Source organism: Astatotilapia calliptera, chromosome 22, assembly GCF_900246225.1.
Source record: "Astatotilapia calliptera chromosome 22, fAstCal1.2, whole genome shotgun sequence".
Classification (NCBI taxonomy): Eukaryota; Metazoa; Chordata; class Actinopteri; order Cichliformes; family Cichlidae; genus Astatotilapia; species Astatotilapia calliptera.
The window spans coordinates 26,541,057-26,562,276 of record NC_039322.1 but is presented as its reverse complement, the minus strand read 5'-3'; the positions used below and the strand labels follow the sequence as shown (position 1 = coordinate 26,562,276).

At 39.8% G+C, this 21,220-nt stretch overlaps 1 protein-coding gene across 3 annotated transcripts in view; it reads right to left on the bottom strand.

The window, feature by feature from the left end:
• The window catches only part of trappc9 (trafficking protein particle complex subunit 9), a 233,699-nt gene that overhangs the window by 80,348 nt on the left and 132,131 nt on the right, over positions 1–21,220 (bottom strand). For all 3 annotated transcript variants that reach the window (XM_026155948.1, XM_026155951.1, XM_026155950.1), the window contains one exon: positions 15,799–15,909. In XM_026155948.1, coding sequence (XP_026011733.1) covers positions 15,799–15,909 — 111 coding nt within the window. The remainder of the gene's footprint in view (positions 1–15,798; positions 15,910–21,220) is intronic.

The following is a 21,220-nucleotide window of genomic DNA, read 5'->3' as shown; positions in this document are numbered from 1 at the left end:
ACTGTCACCAAGTGCTAGTTCGTATAGGGCCATTTGATTGTTGTGGTTTTAATAAAGTAAATATTAGTCCTTTATTTATCCAGGTAAAAGATGTCATTTTCAAGAGAGACCTGGCAAGTGCCTTGAGACAATGGTTGCTGTGATTTGAATGAACTTGCAAAAACAGTTTTGATAAAAGTCGTGTCTCCCTCACAGTTTGTTTCTAAGCCTTAAGGTTGAACCACTGCTCTGACAGGAATCAATATGTAAGACCGCTTTCTTCCATTTGCGCAACATCTCTAAAATTAGAAATATCCTGTCTCAGAGTGACGCTGAAAAACTAGTTCATGCATTTATTACTTCCAGGCTGGACGACTGTAATTCATTATTATCAGGATGTCCAAAAAACTCCCTGAAAAGCCTTCAGCTAATCCAAAATGCTGCAGCAAGAGTACTGACAGGGACTAGAAAGAGAGCATATTTCTCCTGTTTTGGCTTCCCTTCACTGGTTTCCTGTTAAATCCAGAATTGAATTCAAAATCCTGCTCCTCACATACAAGGTCTTAAATAATCAGGCCCCATCTGATCTTAATGACCTTGTAGTACCATATCACCCGATTAGAGCACTTCGCTCTCGCTCTGCAGGCTTACTTGTTGTTCCTAGAGTATTTAAAAATAGAATGGGAGGCAGAGCCTTCAGTTTTCAGGCCCCTCTTCTGTGGAACCAGCTTCCAGTTTGGATTCGGGAGACAGACACTATCTCTACTTTCAAGATTAGGCTTCAAACTTTCCTTTTTGCTAAAGCATATAGTTAGGGCTGGACCAGGTGACCCTGAATCCTCCCTTAGTTATGCTGCAATAGACGTAGGCTGCCGGGGATTCCCCTGATGCATTGAGTTTTTCCTTTCCAGTCACCTTTCTCACTCACTATGTGTTAATAGACCTCTCTGCATTGAATCATATCTGTTATTAACCTCTGTCTCTCTTCCACAGCATGTCTTTTATCCTGTCTTCCTTCTCTCACCTCAACCGGTCGCAGCAGATGGCCCCGCCCCTCCCTGAGCCTGGTTCTGCCGGAGGTTTCTTCCTGTTAAAAGGGAGTTTTTCCTTCCCACTGTCGCCAAAGTGCTTGCTCATAGGGGGTCATATGATTGTTGGGTTTTTCTCTGTATCTATGAAGCGCCTTGAGGCGACTTTTGTTGTGATTTGGCGCTATATAAATAAAATTGAATTGAACATAAAAAGTATAGTAACGACGAGGCCACCTTTGCTTTGCTTTTTTATTGATAAGAAATCCACAGTCGAGCTCTTTATCCACTGACTGGTTCACCTCTGGATTCTGGTTCATAGAGCACAGTGGCTGTGTCCTGTGAACTAGTTTCTTGTGTTGTCTTTCACTATATCATCATCACCGACAACTCAAATGATAACTTATTAAGCCTCCAGTTTTGTGCACCCCCACCCCTCTTACTTTACTGTTCCCGGTAAAAATTGACTGGTCTGTTTTAACAGCTCTTAAATTACGATAAACATTTTTCATCACCAAAGGGGGTCGTTAGGGGAACGCCACAGAGGTTGATTATAACACTCAAAACTTAATAAAAGAGGTGATCTTCACTTTTATATGTTCAAGTTCATAGTGTGGAGGATGTCATAAGGCCCTGAGGCAATCAGATGTAAAACACAATATTTATGAGTGTTTTAAGTTGTAAATCGGGGAGATTTGACCTGATCACGACAGGAAGGTTAAGTTAGTAGAATTTTATTTATATAGGCGCTTTAGTCATAAGCCGTTGTACTGAAAAAATAAAGAGTGTGTTGTAAAGCTCCTTCCATGCCCTTTCATATGATGATTTTTTTTCAAGATCAACTTTGACCTTGTGAGCTAAGAATGAGGGTAAAGGTCAAATGCTTAGCCAACCTAGGTACTCGCATTTTCCAAGGAATTGAGTACCTAGTATATTACTGTGAAGACATTACAGTTAAAACTAAATTTTACTGATTGTCACATTTGGTGTGACCTTAAGCTCAACCTGATTTTTACCAAAATTAAATCAGCTCAAGCCAGTATTGGTCTCTACCGTGTGTGTTTCTGGGTGTGTCCAGAAACACACATGCATCAAATTAAGGTGGAGGAGAAAAAGCAATGCAATTATTATTCCACAGCCTTTACAACAAAGCACAACACAAATTAAATAACAATTACGACTTCAAAACCAAGACAATAAGGAAAGCTGCTCTTTGCTGCACCACAAATACACCCGCCTTTGAAGATTAGTGGCACTAGGCTTATGTCACTGACTGAAGTCCCACCTTCAAATGGGCACTGTGTTTTATTTAGTCATCTTCAAAAGCGCACATGACACACTAAGTCTATAAATACTGTGTAGCACAATGAAAACGGTTGATAAATTGGAGGGCGCAGACTGGCAGAGTCTGGGACTGGTTTTCTTCATGTAATTACCAAGAGACAGATGGTCACATCCAAATCTACACTTCAAATGGTAATACGGAAAGAAAAGCATTTTAAGGGAAATACAAAATAAACGTTTAGCAATTACAACAGTGAAGAAAGTGTGGTTTTCATATTCATCACGTCCACTAACGTCTGCTGCGCTTCTGCAAAACTCGGGTTAAAAAGTGCATTTTTCAAACATCCTTTGTTGGCCTTCAACATATGTAATTTTTGTCTAGTGGCAGTCATGACAACACTTGTCTCATGCGGTGGGTAACATTTGGTCAGTGAGCGATTGTTTAGAGCAAAACTTTGACATTTGAAACTTCACTTGAGATTCAATAGTGTTTGTTCACTGCAGATATAATCATGTTTATATGACCACAAACCAAGAAGAAGCAGCAGGTTTTCTTCAGTCTTTGGCTCCACATGCTAAACAAACTGAAACAACTGCTTAAGTGCTTTCAATGCACACCTTTGTATTATAACCATTAAAACTGTAGGATTTACATGTTTGCATTACCAACATTACATATCTCAGATTATCAGACTGTATTCATTGTCTAAGTAGAAACACCAGAACAAACTGATTTGCTCTGTGGAGCTTCCAGTTTGAGCTCAAAAAGTCACAAAAATTCTCAAATCACTTACTTCTGACTTGGTTTTAATAAAGAATTAAATAAATCAAAACTCTATAGAGCACAGCTTCAGTTATGCCAACACTTTCAGCAACACTTTAAACATGTAAAACAAAAGTGAATCAAAGTTCGTCTACCGATGCCATGATATTATAAATAATCATATCCGCTAATCATTCTCACGGCTTGGACACCAAATAGTGCCATTATGTCAAAGCTGCTGGCATCTCGCTACTGACCGATTACAGGAAAAAAGATACTAACAAATATCAAATCAGGTATTGCTTTATCATTTAAAGAGTCACATGGTTTTTAATATTGATCAGGTTTAAATGTTATTGTATGTAAAATACAGACTGCCCATTAGGTGTTAATAGTCAAAATACAGGCGAATAAATCTATCAAAACAATGTCCTCCTGAGAACTGAGGGGAAAACAGCATCTCTCAACTTTTTGTCCACTAGAGAGAAAATACTGAATAAGCTGGGTCTCAGAGGGATATTAATTCGATTTCAAAACAGTATTATAAAGCATAGAAGACAATGACTAACCTGCTCAAATACATTTTAAACCTGGGTTAACTGCATTCTGGATAACCCTGTCTTTAAAAAAAGAGAAAAACTGAAATCCATTGTAAGCAGGGCCACTGCACAGCAATTAAATGTGGAGCCAAGGCTACATCCACCACCTAACCAGACCCAAAATGGTGTTTTCCTAAAGCAGGAGAGCATTAACAAAGAAAGCTCTCCTACTCTCACTCCCACCATCTTCTTCCAGTGATTTGATTGTGGAGTCTTTCAAAGATTACACCATATCTAGAGATTAATCTAGCCTATTACAAAGCTTTTAATAACAAACTGCGTGCTGAGCTGTGGCCACCGTGGAACATCTCTACTCCTAATTCCCAGTCCATTTCACCTCCCTGCTCCCCTCCTTCAATAACAGACAGCTTGGTGTTTATTTCCCAAGGCTGAAAAACGTGGAGATGTGAGATTAGATGGATGTACGGACTGATTTCACCCACATTCCTGTGTGTCAAAGGGGGAGCTGTGAATTGGCCACTCAAACAAATGTTCAAAGGCCATGTGCTTATGGAAGCCAGAGCCACAGAAATAAGCAATTGTATTCATGGCCACGACAAATACCTGCAAATACAGAAGTCTTTTGCTATCATGTGTCTGGGAGCAGGCCTTTGGCACTGGTATTTTTACAAGGTGCAAATATATTTTTTTTGTTTTTGTTTTCTAGCCTGCATCTATTCAGTATTATGATGACTAACAATGAGCTTGACTCCCAGTGACAGCAGAGGCAAGGCAGAGGTGTATCACAGCATGTTTAAAGCACAGAACATAAGGGTACAGTCATGTTCTGCGCTATTTTTTGTGGCTTCGCTGAGCAGTCAGGGTTTAAACAGACCCTACTGATTACACTTTATCTTCATGGTGCTGTGCTTACCGACTGTAATAGAACAAATAACCAATTTTGTCAAAGAAATCTGCATCTGATAAAAGAGATTCATAGAAGCAGGTACTTGTGTCATACGCTGTATTTGTAAAAAGCAAAAAAATGGTGCCTAGCTTTGACGCAGGAGCAGTGTGTATTTTAGTCCAGAACGTTTTTCATCGCTTTGCTCGAGCAGGGATGAAAGGTTGGGAACACAAAGGACAGGGCTGAGAAAGCTGAAGCTGGGATTTGAGTTCAGTCCTCCACGTGGTGTTGGTTTTAAGGTTAGTCAAAGATTGCAGCTTCTGTCTTCACAACTAGCTTGTCCGTCTGTAAACACGAGCTCTTGAGGAAACTGGCTGGATATAAATCTGATATCGATCTGACTGATATCAGATATTTATGGACACCTCAGTACTGATTCAGAGAGTTTATCAACTGGGTTAGGGGACCTTCTGGTGTAAAACCAGACTAAAAACAGATTACCCACTGCTAAATTAAACTAAATTGCTAATTGCTAACCACTGCTAAACTAAATTTTTAAATAATAAATTAAATTGTTGGCTAATGATTGGTCTTTTATGTTTACTTGTATGATTAATTTGTGTTATGATAAAGAAGCAGATGTGAAGCTTTAATTTTGGTGAGTGAAATTCTGATATTTGATATATGATATATACTTGGCAGCCATGAAGTTTATGTACAGCCTTCTAACCAAGCTGGTAAATGAGGCCTCCAGCACTCCATCCATATAATGTCTCAGTTACACTACAAAAAAAAAAAAAAAAAAAAGGATGCAAACATTGCGGCTAACAAAAATGAAAAAAAAACCAAGTTGGTTGCCCATCCATGTGTACATGATGTCTTTTTTCCCCACATTCATTGACCAACTGCACATAGTTGCTGCAACAAAGTGCAGCAGCGGTGCACTTTCAACCTCTAAGCAACCACCTTCAATCATGAGCTGATTGCATAGGCTGCCTGGTGGGAGGCAACTTGTCTCCAAACCTCCAAACAATTACTGTCCCACTCAGACTGACTGCATTCACTCTCAGACAACTTGTAAATAATTGCCTTCTAATTAGTAAATGCCGACATTTTGCCAACACACTGCAATCAGTCTCAGTCAACCCACGCAAAGAAGCACAACTTTTCTGCAACAGGCAACTAAACTCAGCTGATTGCCAACTGGTTGCATTTGTTTGCAGTCCTGCAGCAACTATGTGTGGTGGAAGTTTCTGCCTTACATCTCTGAGATTCTGGATCTCTGAGACTGAATGTAAGTAGTTAATGTCCATTTCAGTGTAAACGATAACCGACCAGCAGATGTGCTACTGTTGTTTTATTTTCAGAAATAAATATGAGCAGTAGTTTCAGACTTATTCTTATTTGAACAGCAAACGGCAAAAGCAATTTCACAACCCTTGGAAGATGCTGTTCAACACCCCCCCAAGAAACAAAAACAAGATTCACTCACAAAAGCATCGACTGGTTTACATTTTTCATGCAGAGAGCTACAGCTGTTCCATAAATGTACGTGTGTGCTGTGTTAGACATGAAAAAGCTCTAAACGCAAACAGGCCTTGTTTTACTAAATACCATCTTGTCCACTGGGTGTGACTTCTAACACTTTATTCCTAATTATCAGCATCCTGCAATAAGCTGTGTCAGTGAAGCCCTTTTTAATGGCAGTAATGACACCAGCTTAGGATGAGACGGTCACAGAAAAATGACCCCTTCCTAATTAAATGCTGTGTTGCCTCAGACCAAACGTAGACGATAATCACATTAAAGCATATGGGACTGCTTTCATCTGACCAATGTGAAGAAACGAATCATTTCAGCTGTAAGCTCTGCGAACGCACGCCTCTCTGCTTCAAATACCTCAGCGGTGCAAGAGATTCAAGTCTTCAAAAACAAACACTACCAACAGATTAAACTTTAAAAAATGATTCCAATGACAGCAGTGGCGATGCTGAAGCGTCATAAAATTTTCTGTAATTGCTTCCCGTCAGTAACTATTGCGTTGGTATTAAAGCTATTTAGCTTGTTTGCTGGAGATATTTTGTGTAGTTCTTGTGGTCGCAGCGCTATGCATGCATGTCCTCTCGAGTGACAGGCTGTGATCCTGCTGTGAGGAGTGTGTACAATTTCAAACACGTCCTCCATGGCGTGTTAGAGAAAAGCAAATCGTTTGCAATCGACAATTTCTCCCGAGCCTTTTTGCATATTTCTTTAACAGTGCGCGATTGTGTTCTGTCACTGGGGAGAAGCAGAGAGCGACGAGCGTACCGAGAGCAAGTGTGTGTATGTTTTCACAAAGAGGGTTATTTTTAGCTCACGTGCAAAAGCTTAAGAGTGAAATCCACAGAGGCCTGTGCAGAGGCAGGCGAGAGCAACAGTCTATTTTTAGACTGCGGCTGACTCTTTGTAACCCTTTGTTTGCAGCAGCTGCAGAGGCGGTGATGCTCCATCCATTAGCGTCTCGTTCGATATATGCTGAGCTCCAGCAAAGAGGAATCCTTACAGCCAATTACTGGATGTGGATAGGCAGTGAAGAATGCCTCTGTGCAGACAATATCCTAATGCGCTGGCTGTCATTAAAAGTGAGGATTCGTGTGCTATTACAGGGCTTGACAGTGTTTTCTATTTCTGTTTCAGCTGTTAAACGCCAGCAGCTTTTTTTGGGGGCTGGGTGAAGGCATTTTGCCATTATTAGACAGCGCAGTGAAGAGAGGCAGCAGGGCATGTGAGTGCAAAGAAGAGAATGACGTGCAATTTAATCCCTCAGTTGGAGTTGAACCAAGGATGCTGCAGTTTGCAAATAATAATACATTACAAGTGTTACTGTAAGAGAACTGGATAATCCCTTGAGGGCGCAGGGCTTAAATGTCACATCAAGGTTAATTAAGTTACTGGAGAAGAAACCGTATGCGAGTCATATAACCGCCATGTCTGCCTGTATGAATAGCAGAGCCCGTTTTAATAACCAAATAAAAGATGAAAAATGACTGTGAAACAACTACAAGAGGCTGATAGATGGAGTGGTTCTAGCAGCGCTGTATATAACAACATGTAAAAAGAGATCTCTGTGTTCCAACAGCTTAAGCATCCGCAGACAGCAACAGAGCTAAAACGCCCCCTAGGGAACGTATCGTTTCAGGAAAATGTGAGAGGAGGAAAAAAGAAAATCTCTGTAGACGATGAGAAAAAAAAAAAAAAAAAAAAAAAAAAGACAACAGGTTGTGGAGCAAATATACGTGTCAGTGGTCACATGTTCTTATGCTCTGTCCTCAGCAGATATAAGGTGCTTTTAATAGATGTGAAAGATAATGAGTATGTGTATTTTCTAAATGCTTTTCTAAAAAAGAAAAGAAAAAAATTATGATATAAAAACTCTGAGCTAGGACTGCTGGGGATGGGATAACTGACTGCAGATGTATTATGTGCTCTACTGCCATAAAAGTAGCACAAGAAGGGGGAAAGGTGGTCACCATGGAAACAAGCTTTGTTTAAAAAGCTCATGCAATGAGGCGTGTCTGCCCTTGTGCGCACCGATCCAGCAGAGCCAAAAGGCACAGCGAATGGGGAGGAGATGGCAAGAAATGAGAAAGTGCTGCAGTGAGCGCTAGCCACACGATCGACTACAGCTATTACGGAGCTGGCTCAGCACTCATAATGGTGGACGGCAGTGGAAACTAGTTAGCGCCAGGAGGTTGATTCTGTAATAAGATGTAAACCTCCCAAAGGCCTATTTAAATCTCCAAGGAGACGCAGCTGTCTGCTGATGCAGAGTGGGTGTTGGAAGGTCCGAGAGCAACCTGCTGCTGGCAAGGAAAGAAACACCAGATGACTTTCAAGGCTCGGAGCACGCAAACTACTCAGCCCTCAGAAATGATGCTGATTTTAAAAATATCCACTGACTGATGTGAATACTACTCTCCCATAAGACAACAATAACAAAACCCAACAACATGACCGTATACTGATTGCAGATAATGATCAGAGCTGAGCAGTACAAAAACTGAGGCGTTTTATGAGGAGGAAATATTAAACATTTTTCCGCAGATGATTTTTCTGTGTGATTCCAAAAAGAAGTCATTCTAACAAAAATTACTGTGGAGCCACTCCGGCTTCCTCCCACCGTCCAAAGACATGCAGTTAGTGGGGATAGGTTAATTGGAAAGTCTAATTTGCCCATAGGTGTGAATGGTTTTCTGTCTCTGTGTTAGCCCTGCGACAGACTGGCAACCTGTCCACGGTGTACCCTGCCTCTCGCTCTAAGACATGGGCGGAAGGCATGAAGTCCCAAGGCTGCTCTTAAAATATTTAAATAAATACATAAATAAAAACCGTAATAATCTTAAATGTATCTGATTTAAAGTTGGCTGATTTCCCTTTAAGTCCATCTCCTTTTGCACCTCTGCACTGCTGTAACCACTTGCACTTTAATGCCCAACAGTTTGTCAGTGTGTTAAACGTGAAACATGAAAGACTAATGAGTAACGAGAAAACTCAAGAGTACACTTGATTGTTTCCTTGAATGTCCTCTTTCAGACACACTGTCGGGGCTGATTACAGTACACACTTACACATAAATGTACAAGGACAAAAAGACAATGATTGTGGATTTACTGTTGAAATCATGCTGCCTCAAGTGTGGATACTCTGGAGTCTTCTGCTGAAAAATGCAGACCCATCGCTCATTACCATTGATGATCCATAACATGAAATTTGGATCTTGGTGCCAATGTCCAAGAGAAACAATCAAGATGTACACAAAGGTAAAGGCTTGAAGGGAAACTTGACACGCATAGTGCAGCTTTTAATATCCAGCATTTTTCCTAATATTTGAACCTTTGATTTGTAAACTCAAACCCACCTTCCAATTAGTGTAAGATTTGGGCACAGTGGCCTAAACTGTGGAATGAAAACTATTAAGAAAATCGGGAAGATATTGACGATGAGGTAAGAAGAATCACACGAAAAAGAGATGGTCACGGACCTCCTCCAATGGGTTACATTCATCCAGATGACAGCTATAGACAGAAGCCTCAGGGCTTCCGCTCTCCATTTCCAATAATTAGATACTGCTCCAACACGTGCATCAAACCCATCCTACACAAAACAATCAGTCGCCAAACAAACTGACTGACTTGCAATAAAACCCACGTAATTACAGTGCTTAAGAACTCATCTTGGAAATGAAAATGACTTTTCAGTGTGACATGTTGGACAGTATTTCTTATTTTCTATTCATATTAACAACAATTTGCTTCATCTCATAATTTGCTCTATAGAATCTAAGAAATGTTGTATCCACCTGACAGCACAGAGGATCTCTCATTTTCCTCCTCAAAGACTACAGAGTAAGTGAAGGGCATGGTGCTAATTTACATGTCGTTTATGCAGAGCAGTGACCGTTAGTGTGTCGTCATTTTGGGGGGATTAGCTACCATGCAGTAATCACAGGATGAATTCATTAGTTCATCAAATCCATAATTAAAATAAACGGTGAAAAATACTAAAGAATGAAAGCTACATTTTACAGTGCCATTGTTCAAATGGCCGTAATTTCTGAGAATTTGAAGAATGTGCAAAAATGAACAGATTTTTAGCGTTATACCTGCTTATGTTATTAGATAGCTGCTTTGTGAGTTTACAGTATGTGCTAGCAAACTACAAAAGGGCACCTAAATTAAAAAAAGAAAAAGAAAACAGACGTGTCAATTAAAATGTCCTTCCATTAAAATTTCACAGTCACCAACTAGAACTGTGCAGTTTAGCTAGCTTTACAGAGGCTTGTGCCAATTGCAGGACTAGCTATCCTAACGATGTAGGACTCACCAACAAGCTGTACAAGCATCTCACTTTCTATGGAGCTTTTCATAATTTGCCAGAGGTACTTCCAAACCTCTCAAATCTTCAATGATATCAAAAGCAACATATCCACAATTCAGCTTAGCAACATAACTCAGTGAAAGTGAGGGTGAGGCCGTTTACCGTTTACCCTCTGGAGAATAAGTTCGTTTGAAAAAAAGGACGACAACTACTGGTGCAGAGTGACACTGAAGTTTGAAAGTGACAGACCTGACCTATGTTTGGATCTTGATTGTTTAGCACCTTTAACTGCTGACAGCTGAGAATTTGCTCATAGTTTTACAGACTAAAAAGACAAGAAAAAACAAATAAAATCTATTGGAAAAGGTCAATGATAATTTTCAGTATCCTTCAATTCTTACAAGTTAGAAATTCAGTCTCAAATACCAACGTATAGGTCTGCATTTCAGTAGCAGTAACGGAGCTTGAAATTTGCATTTCACTGTATTCCAGAGCAGCATTCTATTTTCAGCACTTTGAATAGTTTTGAGAAAGAGCATATTACGCCAGGAAAATCTGCAAAAAAGAAGAAAGGACACACTATCGTTCCTCTGTTCTTCTCTGTTAAAAGCCGAAATGGGAGGAAATAATGGTTTGGATATCACTGTGGTGGGATCGCGTCAGTGTTTTGGAACCTTTTCAGGCTCCCAAACATCAAAGTGAGCATTCGCAGTGTGAGGTACTTCACTTTTCTCCCATTTGCCATTAAAGAAGACCATGAAGAGGATGAAGACCTTGTAAGACACGTCTGTGAATGATGTGAGAAGATGAAAGGAGCACTCAGTCTCTCACCCTCACAGGAAGAGATTACACATGTCACAAACTGAACTTCTCCAACACCGATAAGCTCTGTGTTTTCCTGTGACAGAAACTAAGTTATCGGATGTCATGTATCTGAAAATGCAGAAATGTGTATGAATATGGAAAAAGCTCAGTGTCTAGAAAAGTCTAAAAACTGCATTCCTCCTCTTCACTCAAGGCGGGGTTTTCATGACTTTTTATTTGCGTAGCTTTGAAAAGGCTCAATGTAAACAATTAAAAATCATAGCAGGAAAATACGGATGACTGACAGAGTCATTTCTGCAAACGTCAGATTGAAGCATTAGCTTCAGCAGTCCTGGATGAAGACTCCAGAAAACATCTTGTGCCTGACACCTCATTCATCATAGAACGGGACAGAAATATGAAATGACAGGGCCATCTGATGTCAACAGAGGATGGAGTTGGAAAGACGATCACAATATGGTTCAGCACAGTGGCCCTGTTTCTCACCGCATGCAAAATTCTACCCCACTCTGCATTAAGCATGCTCTGGGTATGTGAGAAAGGCATTTGCAAACAAGGAATGGGGGATGAGTGATGCTGGGGAGGCTATTCTCTACCTGGAAATAAGTGCATGCTGTGAAAGAATCAGCAGGCTGCTTCTGAACTGATTCCCTGATGAATTCAAATATCAGGCCTCAAGAAAAATATCTATGGGACGGATATGCTGATTGGTGGGGCCTAAGGCAATAGCTGTCTTTAAATGGAATGCCATTCAAAGGAGGAAAAGACGTGCAAGTCTATACATACATCAACACGTGAATGTTCGACGGAAAGCATGAAAAAGTGCTTGGGTAAATGGGGCTGGTGTATAAAGCGCTTTAAGTGCTCAGGCAGAGTAGAAAAGCACTACATACTAGCATTTGCTGCTACTTGATACTTGTTTGCCTCAGTGATTCACTGTCAGATTCTAAAGAGGCAGTGTTTTACAGAGCATTTGACTTCCATTTAAGGTCATATCTTTGGTTTTATGATTGCATCTGTGATGGAAGAAAGTGAAGTTCAGCAACTAAAGAAATTACATAGCAGCAACAGATGGCCTGACTTTAAACAGCAGAAGAAAATACAGTAAAACAAAGACTGATACGAGAAAATCAGCATCACAAACCTTAATTCAATAACAGTTATATTTCTGGTTTAAACTTTTCCACCCACCAAGTTTGGGTTGTATAGTTCGCTGTACTCAAAGCGGACCTGTCAGGATTCTCCTTAACTTGTTGACTGGCTTTTTGAAAGCAAGGATGGAACAACTGTAGAGAATTGTCAGCGTTCAGTTGTGGATTCTTTGTGTGCCATGTTTCTCTTTTACATTGTCTCAGTTACAAGTAGTTATGAATAACCACCGAGCACATGCATTTGGTGCTTCACACAACCGCTCTGAGGTTTTAGTTGCTTATTTTCAAAGATAACTACACTATCTGAGAGGACCAGGGTCAAATCAATCATTGGTGTATGGATGCATGCATCTTTTATAAGTATAATAATTTCAGTCTAACATGTAAGTTCTACATTTTTTGTTCCACAGAGGGTGGTAAATGGAAAACCAGCATGGAAGTTTGGAACAGAAATCTCTTCCAAGAGACTGAAAAGGGTAAAATTGCATTTTCAATTAAATACATGTATTCAAAATATGGCATTATTCAAGTTGACATCAACACCTATAGGTAAATGTAAAATAATTGTTTTGGGTCTGTATAGTAATTGGAGCACCTGGAGAGCCAACAAAGTTCAAACATTGGTCTTTAAAGAAGAAAGAATGATGAAAATAACTATTGGGAAAGCCTTTAAATTGAGACGTAAATGTAACGAAACAGATCCTCCTGTGGTCATAAATGACAGCAACGGCTTGTTTGGAAGTCTTACCAGGAGAAAGCTTTTTTTTTTTTCTTTTTTGCAATGTCCTTCGGATAAAACCAAACAGCACATCAGCACAGACACTTCATACCAACTACGGATGGTGGTAGCGGGGTGGTGATTTGGGCTTGTTTTGCAGCCTTAGGACACGGGCACCTTACTGTGACTGAGCTGACCATGAACTCCGGTATCATGCAACAGAACAAGGATCTAAGCACAGCAGCAAATCTACAACAGAATGATTGAAAAAGAAAAGGATCAAGTTGCTGCAACGCGCCGGTCAAAGTCCAAACCTCAATTGATTAAAATGCTGTGTGGACTTGCAGATAAACACCCTCGAACCTCAATGAACTGAAGCAATGTTGTAAAGAAGTGTGGGCTAAAATGCCTCCACAATGATGTGATGGATTATCACACAGAAAATAATTACTTGAACTTATTGCTGGTAAAAGTGGTTCTTTAAACAACTGAATCTTTGGGTAAACTTGATCGTTAGCTGGACTGCACACAGCCCTATGAAAACAGTACCCATCAGTGTTACAATGAAAACCCACTACACTGCTGGTATTATAAAAATGCAATTTTCTTTTTCCTTTTAGAAATTTGAAGTTATCTCCTTTTAGACAATAATAGCACAAAATTGTTGAACTTAACTAGTCATTTCTAACCAGGAAAGATTATTTGAAGAGCCGATTGCTGAGCTGTTTGGCTGTGTCTGAAAAGATCCCTTTCCACCCCCTAATTCGTCTCAGAAAATAACATCCCACCCCTGTAGAGAAGGGCCTATGAGTCACCAAACGGTGTACCTCCGCTCATGACCAAAGATTGCACTGGAGAGAGAGTGCCGACAGGAATCATAATTTGCCACTTTCCAGTGAAATGACAAGCTGAGAGAGACAGACACACAAGCGAGTGAGGCCGAGGTAAGCTGCAGGAGACGCTGATGATTTATGTGCACATGTGCTGGCATGTCTGAGTGGTATGGGTGGGGATGGAAGTAGGCAATTACAATTATTCTCTGACTTAGTAGATTTGTGTGCATTTATATTGTACTTTGTTACACTTTAAATTAATCGAACCATATTACAGAGGGAAGAAACACTTATCTATGCTTAAGGAATCAAAGCGATGTTCTTCTACACCAAGAGAGCCACAGAGCTCTTCGCTGTGTGTCTCAACATTGTCAAGGAAACAAAACAACAGCAGCAAAAAAAAAAACCTTTTAATATAAACAGTGGCTGGGACCACTGGATGGTCATAATTACTGTGACCATTGCAAGAACTTCAAGCTTGTTGCCTTTGAAATGGTTGTTTCAAAGACAGGGAGCGGGTCTGTGGCCACCTGTAGTCGGTTGCCATCCTTAAAGAGGCTTTGATCTGTCAAGATGGTGATAAAATGGCAATAACACAGTCAGCCTGCTATAAGTTTGTGACTGAATAGGGTAAAATAACATTTTTCTGAACTGGTGAAAATTGCAATTCTGTAGCCGTCTGTTTCAAATACACAGAATTTCACATCAACTAGAAAGTCATATTAGACTACTGTGAAAAAGCACCTCCTTTCTGATTAACCTTTTTTTGCATATTTGTCACACTTGTATGTTTTAGATGATCAAAAACATTTTAATGTTGAACATGTTGAACTTTTAACTTTTTCTTAATTTTACTGCTTGTCCTTCTACTGAAACTTCCACTAAAAAGTCTTCCTGTTTAGTTTGCTTTTTCACTTTCTACAATAGAAATGTCTTTTAAAAAAAGTGTGTCCAGAGTAAAATTATAGGACAGTCTGGGCAATGAGCTCCCAAGCACCTTTTCTGTAGTTTCACACATATGTTTCGTGCAATCGAGTCCCAGATTTATTTCATTAAACAAAGAAACATTTCTTCATCGTGTACTAAAAGTAAGACGTGCTGTTGAAATTACATTTCTTTTTCTTATATTGAGAAAATAAGGATTTAAATGCTATTTACACTGAAAGAAAGGAAATTGTTACTAGTTCAGCCCACTTAAACTCAAAGTGTGCCCCCATTGTAAAATAAATAAAACACAGCACCACTACATTAAATAAAAGAGCTTTCCGAGGGAAGATGCACGTGTCAAGTTCTGCTTTACCTTTCCTATATTTAAGGATAAGCTATGCAGTTCAATAACAAATAAACACTCAAAGCAATCATCGATTGACGTTATTACCTACACACGTCTCATACTTTCTGGCATAACCGAGGCAGATTGTAACTGAGCTACATACATCATAATATACAGACGACTTAATGGTACATCCAAGACTTTTTCAGGTTTATATCAGAATCAGAAGTCCAGGCGCAGCGCAACAATATTTTGCAATTACACCTACAAGTCAGTGTGTTTATATATAACAACTCACAAATAGCTGAACAAATCCATTAAAGACATGTTCATACCCACAGATCATGGCCATAAGCAAATACACGCAGCTATAAGAAAGACGAAAAAGAAACACCTATATTAACATTTAAACACTCGCCCTGCAGAGTTCTAGTCAAGTAGCTGGAAGGCAGGACGTCAATTCATAACTTTGATTTTTGCTCTAGGCAGTAACTAACAGTGAAGTGAACCAGCTCTGAAAGACCTAAAATATTGCCTGAATGCCTCAGGTGAAAGAAAAGAGCCAAATAAACTTGAGAAATTGTTTTGTTTTGACTCACTGAAAATATCTGTATGTTTGTAAAAGTCAAACCTTCCACTCACCTCTGGCATTCGCTGGCGTGGAGAACCAGGTCCTGATTGTTCTTGGCCCTGACAGTGAGTTCGTGCTCTGTTGGGTTGAAGATGTCGAGCAGTAGATGACAATGGCGGGTGCTGTGGACACAGAAACAAGAAGTGACTGTATATTCTGCACCATGCTGCCGTCAGCAGTTTTAGCATTTAAGAAACGCTGCAAATGTTAGGAAGAGGTCCCAGGAGGGTGCTGGAAAAACTCTACTATAACGCCATCCTCACAGAAACATCGAAAAATCAACTTATATTATAGTTTGCATCTAAATATCATGGCACACGTATTATATTATATTATCTCCAGTATAATATTATCTAATAATCCCGAGTTATACATGTCCAGCTATTTATAAATCAATACTTGGTATATATTATCTACTTCTGCATAATGCTTATATATCTAATACGATACCATTTCCTTCCTGTGTTGTTTTATGGTCTACTGATGGTTTTTGTATCTTTATTCTATATTCAAAGTGAAGGAGGTACTCTTAGTATGTCAGTTGTTCAATTGCTCTCATCATTTTCTCCTCATCTGTCATCTGTATTATTTTTCATTACTCCTGTTGTTTTATTTTTTGTAGATTTGTTGTTTTTAAATGTGCTTATAAATGAATTGACTTAGTTTTGCATTATCTATATGGTTCTGTTGCTCGTGTGTTTGGTAGTTTAAGCTGCACCTAGAATGAGATATGCTGCATAAACAAAGTCTTGCTTTTTTCCATTTTGCACAGGTTTACATAATTCACACTCACAAATGCTAAACTTAAAGCTCATCATCTGTGTGCTGCAGTCTGTCTGTAACCTGTGCATACAACGGTTTGCTTATTCATATAGGAGTTCATTATTTTCTAAATTAAATTACCTTCTAAAAATACAGGCCAACATACATGGGCCGACCAAAAGCACGACATCAAGAGAAGACACGGTGTGAAGTACTCATCACTCCTTGTCACAACATCAAAGGTGGCGGTGCTTTCATCAGGCCCACAGGTCTAGCTGGAGCAGGTCATCTCCACATAATACCGCACCTGCTTTTCTCATGCAGATCATAAGAGGGCCAATTTGTGATTTAGATCAAGTCAGGAGAGATGATGCTGGATTTTCAAAGAGTTAATTTTAACCCCTAAGTAGGTGTTATTTTTTTTCCCTCCATAATGACAGATAAAAGGAAGGACTGTCGCAAAACAGAAGCACACTGACCAGTGCAGCGAGTATATGGTTACATAAACAAGCAGTTTATAGACGTACAGCAACAATGTGACAGAACTTCACGGCTTTACGGTATTATATCTATTATTTGGACTCTTTACATTATAGCGCCAGATATTTGCTTTAAAATCAATATTTACCACATTATTGGTTGATCACGATAAACCATGATAAATGAGTCAAACCTGTAAAAAATTACAGCTAGGACCTACAATTCATTGCCGACATTTTACTTTGTAAACAAACAAACTGTGTTCAAACAGTGAACACAGAAACTATAACTAGGAACGACAGAACTGACACCAGTGTTGTAAAATTTTGTGAAGTCCATTGTTCCATCATCCCTCACATTCACCCTCCTCCCACCGAGCTCTTTGCCTCTTAAATCTCACGGTTAATGGAGGCTTTAGTCGAGCTTTCCCTAGTCCCTAATAAACTGACGTGGCAATTAAAGGAGCATATTTTTAAGGCCTATCCCGGTTCCTTTAATTGTCTAGTTGTCTTCGTTGTCAGATGTGATTAACAGGCAGAAAGGGGGAGGTGCTGATTTATCAGCCATCCTGTTCAGCGAAGGAGATCAATCAGGCATCGAGTTAAGAACGCAAGCCTCATTGCTCATGTGCTAAGCACCAGGTAGAGTGACAGAACAGACGGCAATGGAGGCGCACACGATGTGAAGTCACACATTTTTGTAGGCGTTAAAAGACTAAAGGATGAAATGATTCTGCGCAGCGGTTGGACGACTTCATTCAAGATCTGTCGCCGCAACAACTGCCGAACGCCTGTAGACGAAAGCTAAAGATTATGCTTTTGAACTAGTGGGAACTGAGTCATAACACTGAATCATTTTGATAAGTATTCTGAGCTACTACGCTGGGCACAGAGATCTAAGCTGAATAAATAATTCAAATCCGCCAATAGGGTTTCAAACTATTTGTCTCCATTTCAGTCAGTGAATTTTTACATTCCTCTTTGAAAGCAGAGAGGGAGCAAAATTATCCCCAGCGTTTCAAAGTGAACGCACATCCAACCTGCTTCTTTGTTCGTGGTGTACAAAGCAAATCATTCACTAATGAAACAGGAGTACTGCTGCCTTACATACATTTAATATAACTCACAACTATAGATTGCTTGCTTTAGTTGTGGAGCAACACCCTAAAGTTTTGAAGGTGGCAGGGATTCGTTTCATCCTACTACCAACAGATTTCCATGCATATGTGATGACACCTGCAAAAACAGCAGATCATTTTCAGTGCACCTGGTGCTGTGCCAAAGAACAGAGTACAGTGAGTTAATGACTGTCACTGCCTATTCCCGAGAACCCCACAACACTAACAAATGAACCACGAGGTCAGTATTCTACTCATTTGAAGAGGACCCTGTTGCAGAAGAGTAATTCTCCCAGTCTGCCACATATTTCTTTGAAACCACGACCACAAAAAGCAAGACTATGCAAACTCTGTAGGTACAAAAAGGACAACAACTGTTGTTTTATGCTCTGTTTTTCTTGTGTTCTTGGACTCTGCTGGAAATGCTTTAAAATATTTGGCTTTGCATGAACCTCAGTTCAAAGCTAGGTCATGCTGGCTTTCTAAAGCAAACAAATATAGTTAAACGACAGTATATAATATATAGTTAATGTGTACCATTTTCTGTGGACACATCCTACTTTGCAACTGTATATTTTTATCCTCGGACTGCACTAGAGTAGCTTTGCATGACTCTCACTTCAAAATAATCTTTATTTATGGGCCTCGGTGCTGCTACTTCCCTTAAAGACAACTTTCCTCTGATTAGTTTCCCCTCACAAAAAGGTTTGAACAACACACGAGGTGATCTCCCTCCCAGAGCCGTGAAAGTCATAAAGAAAATCCCCCGACTGACATCACACAGAAAGACAAATTGGGGGTGCGGGGGGGGGGGGGGGGGGGGGGGGGAGGAGGAGAGTCTGAGACAGAGTGGTTAGAAAAAGCTCAGTCTGAAGCCTGACCTTTTAACCCACAGGGATTACTTTGTATCTGACTTTGTTATTTGAAGTTTTACGTGTCAAAAAATGAGAAAAAGTATAATGGGTCGACTTTTTAAAAAAAAACTATTCAATCAAAGTGTTCGTCATTTTGATGTGATTGGGGACATTGTTGAGGCAAGATAGCAGGGTGGTAAAAATAACACTGCGAGAACCAAAAACGCAAAGATCGTGAGAGCTGGGCCCACACCTCAGTCAGTTCTGCAAATTGCAATCAATACGTGCTGATTTTGCAGGCCTAGTCTGACACAAAAACGTGACATACTCCCTGCACACTAAATGTAATGGCGACTGAAGGGGTATTTTTAGCTACAGCAGCCAGCAATAAGGGACAGCTGACCCCATGTTTATGTCCACATTTAACCACTGAGATTATTAAACACACAATGAATATTTGTTATACACTAAATGTCTTGTCAGCATTTGGACAATGTCCATAAAGAATTAAAATCAAAGCCCAAACAATCCTTTGCCAAAAAAACAGTCAACAGAAAACACACTAAAGAAGAATTAGAATATCATGAAAAAGGTCTTTTTTTTGTACTTGGTGCTAATTAAGCACATGCAGCCACAATCAAAAGAAAGGCTGTTGATTTGAAAGCTGTCCAGATGACAGTCATCACAGTTTGCCTCCTCTCCTCAAGGAGGGTAAGACGCTGAAAAGGCTGGATGTTCACAGAGTACAGCATAGACCACATTAAAAAAGGCGTTGATGGCAAAGGAACAATCTGGTAGGACAAACTGAATCTTTGCCTTTTGTCTTGTCTTCCTCCCATCACCCTCTGACTCGTCCATGCACTCAGTGTTGCGATTGGCATTTGGCATAGAGAAAAGATTTTAGACACTATTTCTTATGTGCACAATGAACTTTTCCACGTGGCTTCTGTCCTGTCATGGCTGCCTCACCATGAACCTGGCTCTGCCGGAGGCAGAGCGGGTCGTCTGATTGTTGGGGTTTTCTCTCTAATATTGTAGGGACTTACAATATAAAGCACTTGAAGCAACTTCTGTCGTGTGGCACTATATAAATACAACTGTATTGAAATTAAGCCCACTATTAAAGCAACTGGGATTGCAATAACACCTCAGCTGTGCCATAAACCGACTGCCTCCATGTCCTGCTGCTTGTTGCAGTAACTCGTGGTGAAAGAGGCCCAACCAAGGGGGTTTAAACCCTTTTTTGATTGGTCCTAGCAAATATTCTAAAATTTTGAGACAATGGATTTTAGATTTTCATAAGATACAAATCATAATCATCAAAATGACAACAAAAAGGCTGAAAACAAATATGAAACTTAACTTTTTCACGATGTTCTCAGTTTTAGAGATATACTCGTATTTTAATTTTTTAACAGTATCTCCACATGGAAATAGATTTTATCTCTCCGAGTTTTACTTCACCTCTCCTTGACATTTTTCATTCACTCCAAAATAATTTTCACATTAAAATTTCGACATGATACCCAGTGAGGGCTGATGTCAAAACTTTTTCACAGCCCTACTGTTTACCAGAAAGTTGTGATATCTGCCAGCAGTGGAGGCTGATCTCCATATTCTCAGTGAGGCCTCAGTCATACAAGAGAATGTGAGAGGTTTTTCACTCGGGTGCCTCGTGACCTGACGCTAAATAATGTTTCGTGTTCTTTTACACATCGTACGTGGCAGCTGTTACACTCAGAATTCAGATTTATGCAGAGGAACAGTTTGTAGTAAAATCTGCTAAAATCCTGCGCTCCACACACACTCAGTCCCCAACAATTTCTAACAGAAGACTTATTAACACATATTTATCCATCTTCAGTATCGTCTCATTTGCTATCACATTGTTTTAAGAGAGCAACACATGCGTAAAACCTGAACTATTCTATTTTTTTTAGTACATTACTTGTTCCCTTATTTTTGAGCCACAAATTTATGCTGTTTATGCTGGTCATTAATGAAGTGAACAAGCTGCATCTGTTTATAATTTCTAAATGATGAATTTTCCCCACTTAGATGGGGCCCATTCTCAGCCTGATGTGTGGTTTCTGTGCACGCCACCGCTGGCAAGTCTGCCCCTGGTTCATACCACAACAGAATTGAGATTTATCACAGGCAATTGTGGTATTATCACAAACAGACTGCATGTAAGGGCCAACTTGATCCAGTTAAACTAAA